The sequence below is a fragment of the Rhineura floridana genome, chromosome 5 (genome assembly GCF_030035675.1).
Source record: "Rhineura floridana isolate rRhiFlo1 chromosome 5, rRhiFlo1.hap2, whole genome shotgun sequence".
Taxonomy (NCBI): domain Eukaryota; kingdom Metazoa; phylum Chordata; class Lepidosauria; order Squamata; family Rhineuridae; genus Rhineura; species Rhineura floridana.
This window is the reverse complement of record NC_084484.1, coordinates 181,856,389-181,872,005: the sequence shown is the minus strand read 5'-3', so window position 1 is coordinate 181,872,005 and position 15,617 is coordinate 181,856,389. Positions and strand designations below refer to the sequence as shown.

The following is a 15,617-nucleotide window of genomic DNA, read 5'->3' as shown; positions in this document are numbered from 1 at the left end:
GACGCGCATCAAGTTGGCTACTCCTGAACTAGATCACATTCACACAATACATTTATTCCACTGTTATACCACTTTAAACAGTCATGGTTTCCCCCCAAAGAATCCTGGGAAGTGTCATTTTTGAAGGGTGTTGAGTGTTTGTTGTTATGTGCCTTCAAGTCAATCACTACTTATGGCGACCCCATAAATTAGCGACCTCCAATAGCATCTGTCGTGAACCACCCTGTTCAGATCTTGTAAGATCTTGTGAGACTTCTGTTCCCCTCACAGAGCTGCAATTCCCTGAGTGGTTTGACAGTCAGACCCTCTTCCCAGAGAACCCTGGGGACTGTAGCTCTGTGAGGAGAAGAGGGGTCTCCTAACAACTCTCAGCACCTTTCACAAATGACACTTCCTAGAATTCTTTAAGGGAAGCCATGACTGTTTAAACTGGAATAATAGTGGAATGAGTGTATGGTGTGAATGTTGCCTTAGTCTGATGTGTGTTCCTAAGAGAGGGAAGAGGGATGGCTTGCTCAGTTCTGGCTCTGGACCTGTTCACCACTGGCTTCAGCCTTGCTGGCATTTGGCGTGTTGCCCCTGCCAGATTACTCCTGAGGAAATACAGCCGTTGATAGGAAAAAAAGTTGCCCGCTCCTGCCCTAGGCAGCAAGCCATTTTGGGACAGGGGCTTCAGTGAGTTGAACTTGTTTCTTCATGAGCTGAGACATAAGCAAAAATATCTTTTTAAAGTGATGCTCTCTTCTTAAAGAAGAGCAACAGTGCCTTCCCCTTATTATGGAGTTCAGCCACTGACATCAAGTCAAAGGCCTCTTCAGCTCCGCTGGGTGAATAGCAACAGTGATGTTTTGTCAGCGTTATTCCTTGGGGCGTCAACCCAAGCATGTCCAGTCAAACCTTCCTTGGGGTTCCCCATGCAGCCCTAAAGCAGTAGTTCCCAAACTCCCCCCCCCCGACCACTTGAAAACTGCTGCGGTCTTGGCCTCTTAAAGATTTTTCTGCCTTTTGTAGCCATTGCAATGCACTGTGCTAGATGCTGTATGACGTTTAACCGCATTTTCGCTTCTTTTTTTCTATCTGTTGCATTTTATTGGGTTACAATCTGAGTTCCGTAGAATTCAAATTGCAATATGATAAAATTCAGTCTGAGAAATGAAAGAAGCAATCAAAATGCAGTGAAAAAAACGCTATTAATGTTTAATGCGGACATGCTGCGGACCACCTGAATGAAGCTCACGGACCAGGGGTGGGCTAATGAGCACACTTTGGGGACTCCCACCCTAGAACGGACAACGTCCCCTGCCTGAAGCCCTGGAGAGCCGCTGCCAGTCAGTGTAGACAATACTGAGCTAGATGGACCAGTGGCCTGACTCAGTACAAATCCGCCTCCTGTGTTCCTAATCAGCTTTTACTCTCTCTCCCCCTCCTCCAATCTTGGTTGTCCTTTCAGATTTTAGCACTGTGTCACATAGCTGTAGGACAGCAAATGAACCTGCACTGGATCCACAAGGTAAGTCACTGCTCGATGCGCAGAGACTGCAGGGCAGTGGGGCAGAGCAAGAGAGATGGAGGTTGCAGTCCTGTGCAGAAGCCCCATTGAACACAGTGGGGTGGCCCGCTGTGTTAACAGCTGCTGTTGACAGCTGTTGAAGTGGTGAGGGGCTGCCTTTTCCAGACTTGGTGAAATATTTGTGAGCAGAGGTTACAACGGGATGGGGAAGCCCAGCAAATGCGGCCCTCCAGGCCTCTACGTCCGGCCCTCAGGACTGTCCTCAGGCTATGCCCCCCCACTGGCCGTGATCCGCCCCCTCCTTGAGTGCTTTTGAGTGGCTGGAATGTGCTCTTGAACTGTGATCGTCCCTCTTGCTTGCTCGGATGGAGGATCAGGAGAGGTGCATATGTGGGGTGCGGGGGATGCAGAAACTGTTGTTGACTTTTGCATGGCTGGGATGTTGCCTGGACTGCGAAGCTAAAAGTCGCATCCCTTGGCCTGCTGATGTGGTTGCCTCTCTCCCCCACCCACCACTGGCATGTGGCCTCCGGAAAGCTGCCCACTAGGGAATGTGGCCCTCCGGCTGTAAAAAGGCTCTGCATCCCTGGGTTGCAAGAACTGAGCAGCCATGAAGCTGTGGTCTTGCAGAGCTCCTGTCCGTTTCAGCGGGGTGTGGATCGCGTCAAGTCTTCTGCTGCCTGCAGTCCCGCCATTTTTTGTTTTTTCCTGTCTGACTCGTGCTTTCCTGCTTCCGATTCGCGCCTCTCCAAATGAAAGGGCCTTGGCTTTACAAAAGGAACCCCGATCTCAGCGGCAGATGAGATAAAGGGACAGCGCAGGCGGCTGCGGCCGAGTGACGGGAGGAAGTGGGGGGAAATGTTCCAAAGGGGTTTTTTTTTGCTGCTATCTCCTTTCTGCAATTGAAATCCAGTGGATAATTAGGTTATGCCTCTGCTCTGAAACTTATTATCAGTGTCTTGCTATTCCACTCTTTTTAAACTCTTCTGCATCGGTCAGTTCTGGGGATTAATCTCCTCCTCCTGTTTTCTTTTTTTAAAAGGGGTAATTCCATCAGTCTGTCTCCCCTCCCTCTTTTTAAACAGGAGCAAGATAGACGGAATTCTGGCTTGAATATAGCCTTCGTTTTAAAATACGGTCGTGTCTTGCCTTGCTTGGCTATGAATTTAATTTGCAAAAAATCAGGTTTGTTCTGCTGAGGACTGGCTGGCTACAATCCAGGAAGCTGTGCGTAGTTCTGGTCACCTCGCCTCAAAAGGGCTATTGGCAGAGCTGGAAAAGGTTCAGAAAAGGGCAACCAAAATGATCAAGGGGACAGAGTGACTCCCCTACAACATTTGGGTTGGGTTTTTTTTAGTTTCGAGAAAGAGGCAACATGGTTAAGGTGTATAAAATTATGGACTGTGTGGAGAAAGTGGATAGAGAGAGGCTTTTCACGTTCGTAATATTAGAACCCAGAGTCAGCCAGTGAGGCCAAACGTTGGAAGATTCAGGACAGACAAAATGGAAGGACTTTACATAGCACGTTAAACATTGTTCCCCAAGATATAGATGATGGCCACCCTCTTGGATGTATTTATTTTATTTATTTCTTTATTACATTTATGTACTGCCCCGTAGCCAGAGCTGTCTGGGTGGTTTACAAAAATTAAAAACACTGAACATTAAAAACAAATATACAGTTTTAAAAACCATACAAAGTTTAAAAGGGACTTAGACAAATTCATGGAGGATAAGGCTATCAATGGCTACTAGCCATAGTATCTAGGTTTACTGTTGGGGCAGTGTGCCTCTAAATACCATTTGCTGGGAATCGCAACAAGAAGAACGCAGTTGCATTTCATTGTGGCATCTGGTTGGCCACCGAGAACAGGATTCTGGACTCGATGGGGTACTGGCCTGATCTTCTGGTGTTCTAATCTTGGACCATAGTTCCTATCACCCTTCCCAATAGGCCGTGTTGGCTGGCGCTGATGGGAGTTGTAGTCCTAAACATTTGAAGAGCACCAGCTTGGGGAAGGCCGGTTTAAGCCCTGGTTTATTTAAAGATGAGAAGCCTCTCTTTGGTCGTTGCTTATTTCAATAATCAGGGCCTTGGAGCCCCTGCAGGAGGAGAGACAGGTAGGGTCATCCCATGCTTTCCACACTGGCTCGACAACTGGATACAAAGGGGCCTCCTGAGCTTTTTGATTCTGAGGGACTCCAAAGCTGAAATCCAGACGAGCTGACTTGAACGCGCCAGGGAAATAAATGTAACGAAGTCTCTGATCTTCTTCCCCGGCAGGTTGGATTGATAACAACCTTGATAACGACGGTTGTCACCATGTGCTCCGTAGCCCAGCTGTGGGATGATGAGTGGGAAATGGTTGTCATATCATTGCAAGTAAGTGCCTTAGCGTCGGGCCAGATGTGGCCCTCCAGTCCTCCGGATCTGGCCCTTGAGACTGTCCCTAGGCCACGCCCCTCACTGGCCTTGCTGTGCTCCCTCCTCAAGAGCTTTTGCCTGGCTGGAGGGTGCCCTTGAACGCTGTCCGTGCCTCCTGCTTGCCTGGACAGAGGATGGAGAGTTGTTGGGAGAGAGCCCGCTGTGTGGCTGGAATTATTTGTTTATTGATTGATTGATTTGATTTAATTTATAGCCCGCCCTTCCTCCCAGTAGGAATGTAGCTTCTCTACGAAGTTCAGAGTCGCATCCATTGTTCCGTCCTCTTCTGACTTTCGCCCACCCACGTTTTGCCTCTTGCTCCATCTGCTGCTGCCCCGGAAGGTTGCTGAGAAGGGAATGCGGCCCTTGCGCTGAAAAGTTAGCGACCTCTGGCTTGGTGGAGAGGAACCAATCAGAGGGTTCTTTCTTTTTGTGGTGGGAATAGCAGTAACATTTGATGAGTGCCTGGGAGCACAGTAAGTTGGGAAGTCACTCTTGCAAATACATCCCCTGAAAATGATAGGAAAGGAGTTTTAGATAAACAAAAAGGGTAATATTGCGATCACACTGTGTCCCTTCGCCCTGTGGAACTCATTGGTACAGGGTATAGTGAGGAACACGAACGAAAAGCAAAGCAAAGAGGAGTCTTGGTCACATCCACCCCATATCTTTAAAGACTGGGCTCACTTTGGGAGGAAGGGTGGGATTTATATTTAATAAATAATAACTGTTACTTATTTATTTAATTAAATTTATATCCTGCCCTTCCTGCCAGAAGGAGCCCAGGGCGGCAAATGAAAACACTACAAACACCCCAAAACATCTTAAAAACAAAAGACTTTAAAACATATTAAAACAAAACATCTTTAAAAACGTATTAAAGCATCTTAAAAATATCATCATCATCAAAGCACAAGGCTTCCTCCGAAGAATCCAGGGAACTGTAGTTTTACCCCAAAGCATCAGTTGCAATTCCAAGCATCAGTTATCAGAATTCTTTGGGAGAAGGCGTGTGCTTTAATTGTGATGGCTTGGAAGTGGCCCTCGATGAATGGAGGGACAGGTTCATTGGCAACCATTAGTTTCCAGAGGGCCTATCAGTGCTACAGCCTCATGTCTGTTTTATACAACTTTCCTCATTCATGACTTTCCCCAGAGAATCCCCGGAGGACAAAGCTTGGTAAGAGTGCTGAGAACTCTTGAGTAGAGGTCACTCGTTTCCCACCCACCCACCGTTCACGTTTCTTAATGGGTTCTTCAGAGAGAAGGAAGGATAGGCCTCTCATTATATTCTCAAGCAGGTGCAAGGATGCCCGGCCCCACTTTATGAATGTCCCAGAGGCTTGACTTTGAGCTTGCTGGTCTGGGGACAGAGGAGAGCTGCCTGAGTCAGAACACTTACTGGCAGTTGCCCTCTAAGGTTTCAGGCAGGGAGTCTGTGCCACCCCTATCTGGAGATGCCAGGGGTTGGATCTGCATGCCAGCCATGTGCTCCACTACTGAAGTACGGCCCTTGCCTGGTCATTTGTGCGCACTCTGCTGCCTGTGTCGGCTTTGTGATGCATTTTTGAGGATGACGAAGTTTTCAGCGGCGACCTCGCCTGCCGCATCCTTTCAGGCTGCCACCGTCGTGGCAATGCTCTGCGCCGCATGGTTTTTGTGGCATGCCGGGCGACTCTTATGTCTGAACGGGGCCCACTTGAGCTCTTGCCTTTCATGACTTTGAAGGTGCTTTTCTTTCTCCAAATTGGACATCGCCATGAGGAAGACCAGCGGGCTGGGATGAGAGTGCCCACAGTGGCCCCAACAGACAAAGAATGGCCGTGAGGAGCGGCTGGTGATGGCTTGGTGGCCTTGATGTCAGAGGCACTGTTCTTCTGACTGCTATTTGCTGGAAACCGCAGGAGGGGAGAGGGCTCTTGCACTCAGGTCTGGCTTTTGAGCATTCCTTTGGGGCCACTGTGAGGACAGGATGCTGGACTAGATGGGCCCCCTTTGGCCTGATCCAGCGCCAAGACTCTTCTTATACCTATTGAACACTGTGTCGCAAACTTCCAAAAACCTGGGGCGTAACTCCCCCCCCCAAATAGTAAAATAGGAAATGTGCATTTAATTGGGACATTGAAAAGTTTTGCTTTCCTTTTGGAGCCTTTTAAAAAGCTACCCAGTCAGGAGAGTTCCCTTCCCGTTTCTGCGTGAGTCACTGTTCTGGCCATGCTTCCTCTAGAGCAGACTGTGTCAGGTCCATTAACTGGGTCTGCTCTGAGTAGAATTGAGTTGGAAATGAACGGCATCTCTGCATCAGGAGTGGTTGGGGCTGCATACCCACAATATATTTAAAGCGCATGGCTTCCCTCACAGAGAGTTACAGTTCCTAGCACCCTTAACAAGCTACAGTTCCTAGGAAGATGTGTGCTTTCAGCGTGATTTCAGTGTATAATTTATACACAGTTTCGGTTTTCAGGCCACAGGGGCATGACAGAAAATCTACCCGCTGCTATACCTGGACAGAGAAAGGCAAATCCAGAGTGGGAAAGGGCTTTGGAGGTCATCCAGTCCAACCCCTTGCTCATTGCAGCTCTCTAGCATCCCTGACAGATGACCATCTAGCATCTGCTTAAATTCATCCACCAAAGGAGAACAAAGCACCTCCTCAGGCCAGTGGTGCCTGGTGGGTCCATGTCAGTGGGGCAGTAGAATCCGCTCCAGGTTTTAGTCCGAAGTTTCAGGGAGGTGTCCAAGGGGCTGAAATCTAAGTTCAGCACCTTGGACAGCTCCTTGAAAGTTTGGACTAAGACGTGGAATGGATTCCACTGTCTCACTGACATGGAGCCACCAGCCGCCACTGCCTGAGGCAGTCTATCTGACTGTTAAGCAGCTGTTGCCATTGAGACTTTTCTGCTGATGTTCAGCTGCCGTCTGCTTCTTTGCCATTCCCCACCTCTTTGGCGCTAAACCTGTGGAGTGACCAGAAAGCAGGCCCGCTCCATCTTCCCCTTGATGGCCCTTCAGATACTTGAAGGGCAGTCTGCTTTGCGGCTGGTACTCTCAGCTCACAGGAGTCTTTATATCATCTGTTTCAGCCTTCCCTAGCCTGGTGCCTTCCAGCTGTTTTGGACTACAACTCCCATCAGCCCCAGCCAGTGCTGGCTGGGGCTGATGGGAGTTGTAGTCCAAAGCAGTTGGAAGGCACCAAGCTGGGGGGAGGCTCTGCTGGCCAGGGCTGATGGGAGGTGTAGTCCAAAGCAGCCGTAGGTCATCAGGTTAGGGCAGGCTGGTCTAATCAGGTTTTTTTTGTGATGCACCATTTTTTGTGAGCACCAGGCCCTCCTATGCTGAACTAATTTTTTTTTGCTTTGCTTTTTCCGTCTCACTCTTTTTCTCCTGTTACCGTTGGCTGATACAGTAAATACATTTCTGTTCAACCATTTCTTGCTCTCTTTTCCTCCCCCAGGCAACAGCTCCTTTTCTGCACATAGGAGCCCTTGTGGCTGTCACAGCGCTGTCTTGGCTGGTCTCGGGGCAGTTTGCAAGAGCCGAAAGAGCCAGTGAGTACTCGCTTGTTTCTTCCTTATCTTCGAGAGCAAGAACTCAACAGAGGCGGATCCGTGACTTTGGCTGCTGTCGCTTCTGTGTGTTGGGGTGGGTGCGGCTTAACCCAGGCTTTGAATCCTGGATGGCGAATCCTGGTTAAAGCTAATCATAGTTTACTGTTTTCCTGCTGTAGGTGTGGCTACACCATGGTTAGCACTGAGACAGGAGGGGAGATTTCACCTTTGAGGGAGAAAAACAGTCTGTAAGCCTGCAATCTGCTCCCTAACCATGATAAGGAGATTGGAATGAGTCATTGGCAGCATCCCTGAGATTTTACCAGGCTTTGCCCACGTGGTGCTTGCTTTCACCTCTGTAGTCACTAGGACTTTTTTTTTAAAAAAAGAAGATGCTGAGATTCACAGTATGCCGAATTCTGTGCCCAATGAATTTATCTCATACCAAGAAACATTCTCTGAGTGCCCCCCCATCCCTGTAAACTACTATTCAGTGCTGAAAATTGTAGCCCACCTGGCTATATCTTAGGAAGCTGCCTTATACTGAGTCAGGGCATCAGTCCATCTAGCTCAGTATTGTCTACACTGACTGGCAGCGGCCCTCCTGGTTTCAGGCAAGGAGTCTCTTCCCAGCCCTACCTGGAGATGCTGAGGATTCAACCCGGGTCTTTCTGCATGTAAGGCCAGATGCTCTACCCCTGAGCTGTGGCCCTTTGTCGCTTCCTCTAAGAGCATATTCGAGTGGGGAGTGCTGACAGTGTTGGAGCCAAAATAGGCCCTCTGAGGTACCGGCATGCTTGGGGAATTCCAAGGTTTGTAGAAGTGCAAGAAGTCTTCCCCCTGCCCCCCTCTGGCAAATGAAAGCTTGAGGGCACAGCCAGATGACAGACAGGGACCCTGAACTGGAGTACTCCTGTTGAGAAGTGATGATATTCTGCAACATTGACCGTGTTCGCACATAAAGCTAAACCATAATGTTTTTATGTAAAGTCATAAACCAGGGATGAGGAACCTCCAGGTGGTGTAGGTCTCCAGCTCCCATCAACCCTGGCCAGCATGACAAATGGCCACGGGCGATGGGGACTGCAGCCCAGCAACATCCGGAGGGCCACAGATTCCCCTTCTCTGCCATAAGCAGTTTACAGCACAATCCTAACAATATCTCCTTGGATTCCAATTGAATCCAGCGGGGCTGACTCCCAGGTAAGTGAGGCTAGCATTGCAGCCATAGTAACCCGTGTGGCGTACGAGTTTATGCACTGGTGGGCACAGCACAAGCTCTTCCATTTCAGTCCCCCCTTTGTTTGAGCAGACGGACGAGCCACTGACAGCAAACCATGGTTTACGGCAGGTTAGTGACTTACAAGATCTGAACATAATACTAGAACTCGTGGACATTCAAAGAAGCTGAATGTTGGAAGTTTCAGGACAGACCAAAGGAAGTACTTCTTTACTCAGTGCATAGTTAAACTATGGAATTTGCTCCCACAAGATGCAGTAATGGCCACCAGCTTGGATGGCTTTAAAAGAAGATTAGACAAATTCATGGAGGACAGGGCTATCAATGGCTACTAGCCATGATGGCTGTGCTGTGCCACCCTAGTCAGAGGCAGCATGCTTCTGAAAACCAGTTGCCGGAAGCCTCAGGAGGGGAGAGTGTTCTTGCACTCGGGTCCTGCTTGTGGGCTTCCCCCAGGCACCTGGTTGGCCACTGTGAGAACAGGATGCTGGACTAGATGGGCCACTGGTCTGATCCAGCAGGCTCTTCTTATGTTCTTATGTTCTTAACAGGGTGGTTTGTAACAGATGCTATTGGAGGTCGCTGATTCATAGGGTCGCCATAAGTCAACATCAACTTGAAGGCACGTAACAACAGCCAAGTGATTGTGCTTTGGTAGGACAAAACAAACCATGATTCCCAGGTTCCGACATTATTACTATTATTACTGCTAAATTTATTACCCGCTCTTCATCCAGAGGTCCCAGGGCAGGTTACAACAATCTTAAAATGCATGGTTAAAAACATCCTACACAACATCACAGAAAACAGGGTGAGCCCTAAAAATTCACATTGCGCTGTGCTGTCAACACTGTGATTTGCTTACCCGCTCGCAGAAAGAGAATAGTGAACGGGGAGTGCTCGGGCTGTGTGCATTGGCACATAGCATAAACCAAATTTTATGGCTTGATGTTGTGTGCAAACATGACCGTTCTCTTGCAGGTCGTGGTTTTTTACGCTACAAGAGCTTTCCATCCACTGATGTAAAAGCTAAGTGGAGTGATTTTGTCTGAACAAACAAATACAAGAGGGGTCCTTCAAACTACGAATATACCGTATGAAGTGGCAGCCTTTGTGTGGTGTGGCCCCCTAGTGCATCCATGCATCTGTGTTTACCTGGATGTGCTTTGGAGACAAGAAGCATCTGCCTCCCGCTCAGAGATCTGACTTTGGGAGTTTCTAGGGAGGAAACCACCTCTTGAAGAATAAGGGAGACTAGCAGCTTGCGTTGATGATTTTTGACAAGCCAATTCCTTGAAAGAGTTGAGTGGGTGATACTCCTTGGAGAGAATGAGAGAGAGAGAGGAAGCAGAGTGGATAAAATAATTAATAAAGAGGTTCTGGTTTTTGTAGAGCTAGAAAAGTGGGTGCTCTGCATATCCAGAATCACGCCGCACAAACATGGAGTGCCTGCAGGGCAGACGTCCCTAACTTGGTGCCCTTCAGATGTTTGGGACTGTGGTACCCATTAGCTTCTGTGCTGGCTGAGGCTGATAAAAGTAATAGTTGAAAACATCTGGAGGGCCCTAGGTTGGGGGAGGCTGCTGTATGGGCTCCTTGAACGTCTCAGGAAAGTGGCCAGTCTCTTATTCCTCCTTTTTGCCAACCCTCTCCAACCATCTGGGACAGACAGTAAGGCGGGAGCCTACTTTGAAACAGTTCTTTCTCTTGTCTGTCTGTGTCCATTCTCAGCTTCCCAGATGCTGATGTTCGGCGCCTACTTTGCTGTGGTCCTTGCCCTTTACCTCATCCCCCTCGCAATCTACTCCCCTTGCATAATGCAGAAGAAGGACCTCGGGCCCAAACCTGCCATAATTGGTCACCGCGGAGCCCCCATGGTAGGTATCCATCTCATTCCTCTCTTGCTTCGCTCCCGCCCTCTGCGTCTTTCGACGGTGGGCTTTAAAACTTTGAGGCGGCGGTCCTGTGCACGCTGCCGTGTGCTGAAGACTGGCCATATTTTGCATCTGCTGTCTTTGGAGGCTGGCTCCCAGAGAGGAGAGATGAGAAGAGGGTGGCTGACAGTCTTGGTCTGCTTTTTTGGGTGGGTGTGTGGTGGTAAAGTGCTACGGGAAGAAACCTTCATAAATAAACAAATCAAGTACGTGAAACCTCCAAAATGAAGGAGCTTGGCTGTGGCTGGGAGGGTGGGAGAATCCTGTCTTTACCTCTGGTTCCTGTTCTGAGGTGCCATGGCTTCATTCCTTTTCCCTCGCACGTATTTCCTCTTGAGCTGTCACCCCTTTTTCCCGGTTGGTGGAGCTTCACTTGTCAAATCGGAAATGTGACAACAATCTTACCCTTGCTGGAGCGTGGCATTTCCTGGGATGCAAATAGGGGAGAGGGCAGAGGGTGAGATTTGGTTCAGAGCTTGGAAAAGTTACTTTTTTGAACTACAACTCCCATCAGCCCAATCCAGTGGCCATGCTGGCTGGGACTGATGGGAGTTGTAGTTTAAAAAAGTAACTTTTCCAAGCTCTGGGTCTGCTGCCCAGTGATGTAGCAGTGTTCCCAAGCCATGCATTGAGGGAGCCTTTTCCACGCTGCAGGCATGGAGAACCTGTGGCCCTCTGGATGATGTGGGACTCCAACTCCCATCATCTCCAGCCCTCATGGCTAATGGTCAGGGGTGATGGGAGTTGTAGTCCTAAGAGCATCTGGAGGGCCACACCTGCCTTACCAGTTGGAGCATTTTCCCAGGTAAAACACTTGCATGTTCCCTTCACCTCCCTCTCCGTTTTCTGACGGTACCATTCCTGCCGGCATCTATCAAGTGGTTCTGGAGGGGAAGGCAAATTTGTCTGCCCAGGCTCTTGTAGACAGTTGGAACATTGTTATAAAGAGTGTCTCTCTCCAGCACATTTCCCCTCCTAGTTTTTTTTAGAAAAGTCATTTCTTAAATGTCTGGTCCTGCTTTTTTACTTTTTTCTCCTGCCAAGTGTGTTTACTTTTGAAACTCATTATTTTAATACTTTCTGCCAAAGGCTTTCTGTTAAGAGCAGCTAATTCGCACACTAATACTTGTTGATCTTTGGCTCAAAGTGAACATATGCGCCACAGAAAAGGAAATTGTTTTGGCAGCTGTTGCGGTGCCAGAAAGGAATAAACTGCCTAATTAAAAATCTAAAGATGTTTCAGTCCTTGGAACAGAGGGGGTGAGAGTTTTTTATTCCACCTTGAAAGGAAAGATTGAAGTCTCAAAATAAATGTGGAAACTTGAAGCTAGGGTAATTGAATCCCAGATATTTTCAATTGTGAGGTCAAATGTCTTTCTTGTAGAGAGGGCAAAATAGGAACTGAAAGCTGGGAGATTTTGGCAAATGTGGTACATGAATCAATAAATAATAAGACAGTTTCTAGATGGTCACTGATTCACAGGGTCACCATAAGTCGTGATCAACTTGAAGGCACATAACAACAAAGATGGTCACTATGCTGCAGGTATGAATCAAACACATACTGGCAAATTTAGGCTGTGAAATTAAAATTGATATGCTGCATTTGTGCAAATGTTAATGACTATAGAGGTGTGTGTGTGTATATATATATATATATACTTGTGTGGATAGATAGATAGATAGATAGATAGATAGATAGATAGATAGATAGATAGATAGATAGATAGATAGATAGATATCAGTGGAGTTCAGAAATAACTGGTTGGTTAAACTGGTTGTTGAAGGAATAAAGAAACTTAAAGTTTTTTATTAGAAAGAGGTAAAGTCATCCAAGCTGAAGCAGCCATGTGGCCTGCACTCAGGGAGCCATCACTGACTGAGAACAAAGACAGGAAGAGAAGGGAGGAAGGGGAGGAGCAAAGCCTGCAAAAACAACAAACACTTGAGAGGAGGAATCATAGAGAAGGAAAATCATAGAGAAGGGAAAATAGATTGCCTTTCTGTCTATTGCCCCCCACTGGTTCAGGACACTTGTTACATATGTTGGTGCTTTACTGCCAATACAAATAACACCCTTCCAAAAAACCCAGATTTGTGTGTGTCTGTGTGTGTGTAACCAAAGTCATGGGAAAATGCACTGGAAAGTGTGGGATAAGAGCAACGTTGGGTGATGTCGTGTAACCTCTAAACACAAACAAATCGTTATGAATGCTCCCTGAACAGTAACACTGTATAACCTCTGTTCAGATGTTGAGAATGCTCAATCAAACAGGTCATCTGGAAGAGTTTTATGAATGTAGGAAGCAGGTCTCAGCTTTAGTGCTTGGCATCTGCAGTTAAAAGGATCTTGGCAAAGAGCCCTGCCCAAGACCCTTGAGATCTGTGGCTGGTCAGAGTAAGTAGGGATGGGTGTCGTGGTTCAATGGCCCAACCCTGTTGTACAGCAGCTCCTGATGTCCCTCTGTGCTGGACTGATTAAGAGCCCCAGTCTGTAAGTCGCTGCATTGAGGGTTTGCAAGCAATTTGCATGACACGGGTGCCGTGTTGAGACCCACGGCATTGATGGATAAGCCAGGAAGGGGATGGCTAGAGGTGGGAGTCAGAGAGGGGGAAGGGTCAGGCCCTAACAAATGAGGGGAGAGCCCAGGTGGCCAAGATAGTGCAGGTGAGGTGAGCCTAAGGCCATTCAGGAAAGGCTTTAAGTAGATGGGCCTTAAGGAGGTCAGGATTTGTAGGAGAAGGAAGCTGGCTTGACAGGTATGATGGGTGGGGGGAGGCAGAGCATGTGGGGTCAGCATGAAGAGGGAGGAGGAGGTCAGCTTGTGGGGGACTGATTTTTTGTAATTACTACTTATTTTGCTTTTTATCCCACTCTTTCTCAGAGGGCAGAGGGTTCAGCCATGCAAACCTCCACCTGTTTATAAGACGCGATAAAAGCTGCCTTGCACATAGAAAATCAGCATGACAGTAGGATGGACTTGAAGGCTGCGTACACACCATACATTAAAACGGTGGCGGGTGGTGGCTTCATGTAAGTGTTGGAGTGGAATCCGCTCTGAGTTTTAGTCTAAACTTTCAAGGAGCTGACCAAAGTGCTTCAGCACCATGGCCAGTTCCTTGAAAGTTTGGACTGAAACCTGGAGCAGATTCCACTATGACACTGACATGGAGCCACCACCCACCATTTCATTTAAAGCACATTTAAAGAATTCTGGAAACTGTAGTTTCCACACACAGAGAGCAATAGTTCCCAGCACCCTTAAAAACTAGTTCCCAGGATTTTTTTGGGGGGGGGGGGGACTTGGTTTAAACGGATGGTGTTTACTGAGCCCTACTCTCTTACCTTCTCCCTGATATGCTTGATTTCAGCCTGCCAAGCAGATTTTAGTTCTTGGTTTATTATAGATTATTGGTTTTAAGTTGAGACCTTATCCCAGTCTGCGTCTGTGTCGGAATTGCTTTTTAATATGTTTTCAAACCTTTTTTTAAAGAATATGTTTTTAACCTTTTTTTAAAAAAAGATGTCTTGAAATCTTTTTTTAAAAAAGTTTTTAAATATGATTTATTTTAATGTATTTTAAAGTCTGTTTTTATGATGTTTTAAAGTGTTTTTAGTGCTTTTGTTTGCCACCCTGGGCTCCTGCTGGGAGGAAGGGCAGGATGTAAATCAAATAATAAATAAATAAATAAAATGGGGGAGCAGTTTTCATATCTCATTAGCCTTCAGCCTTAAGGACCCACTTTTTAGCCCAGACATGCAGGTGTATACCCACTTATTATTATTTTTGCTGTATCTTTGTATGGTGATAAGCTGCTGTTGCAACCTTCCTTTAGGGTCAGACTGCAACCTGAGTTGAAGACCAGTAGGCCAGTGTGCTAACTGCGTAGGTTTTCTACAGTTCAGTAGATCCTCCCTATTCAGAGGCAATATATCTGAATACTACAAACAGGGCCTGCTCATGCTTTGTTTGAGAACTTCTTGTGGGCATCTAAGAGGCTGTGGATAACTGAATGGAGGGCCAGATCAATCTACCTTTTATGTTCTCTTTCTTGGGTTTGCGAACTGCTTCTCCATCCTCAAATTAGCCCTGTATTGCTGGTATAGAATCATAGAGAATTGTAGAATAGTAGAGTTGGAAGGGGCCTATAAGGCCATCAGGTCCAACCCCCTGCAAAAACCCCAGAAACTCTTGAACTTATTAAGCACAGTCATTTCACCTGCATATGAGGTCAGTCCCTTCTATGCTGACCTGGGGGATATGGTTTCCATAAGAACATAAGAAGAGCCTGCTGGATCAGGCCAAAGGCCTACCTAGTCCAACCCGATACCCCAGTGGGAAGCACATCAGCAGAACCTGAGTGCAGGAGTAACTCTCCTCAGGTGTGACTCCCAGCAACTGGTATTCAGAGGAATACTGCCTCCAACAGGGGAGAGAGCACTTAGCCATTATGCCTAGTAACTGTTGATAGCCTAATCCTCTGAATTAGTTTAATGCTTTTTCAAAGCTATCCATGTTGGTGGCCATCACTACCTTGCCTGGTGCTGAACTCCACAGTTTAGCTATGTGCTGCGTGAAGAAGTCCTTTCTTTTGTCTGTCCTGAACCTTCCGTCATTCAGCTTCATTGGATGTCCACCAGTTCTATTATTACGAGAGAGGGAGAAAAACTTTTCTCTGTCCGCTTTCCCCATGCCATGCAGAACTGCTTACACCTCTGTCTTGTCTCTAGTAGAATATGGTTTCCAGAGCTGACATTGGTGGTAAATCAGAGGAGCCTTTATTTATTTATTGTATTTATATACTGCCCCATAGCCGAAGCTCTCTGGGCGGTTTACAGTAACTGAAAACATTAAAAACAGATATACAAATTTAAAACACATCTTTTAAAAACAATTTAAAAACAATTTAAACATTTAAAACAATTTAAACACATGCTAAAATGCCTGGGAGAAGAGGA

General features: G+C 47.1%; 1 protein-coding gene across 5 annotated transcripts in view; it reads left to right on the top strand.

Moving 5' to 3' along the window:
* The window catches only part of GDPD5 (glycerophosphodiester phosphodiesterase domain containing 5), a 208,004-nt gene that overhangs the window by 153,197 nt on the left and 39,190 nt on the right, over positions 1-15,617 (top strand). For all 5 annotated transcript variants that reach the window (XM_061629055.1, XM_061629057.1, XM_061629053.1 and 2 more), the window contains 4 exons: positions 1,451-1,510; positions 3,795-3,893; positions 7,390-7,483; positions 10,455-10,600. In XM_061629055.1, coding sequence (XP_061485039.1) covers positions 1,451-1,510; positions 3,795-3,893; positions 7,390-7,483; positions 10,455-10,600 — 399 coding nt within the window. The remainder of the gene's footprint in view (positions 1-1,450; positions 1,511-3,794; positions 3,894-7,389; positions 7,484-10,454; positions 10,601-15,617) is intronic.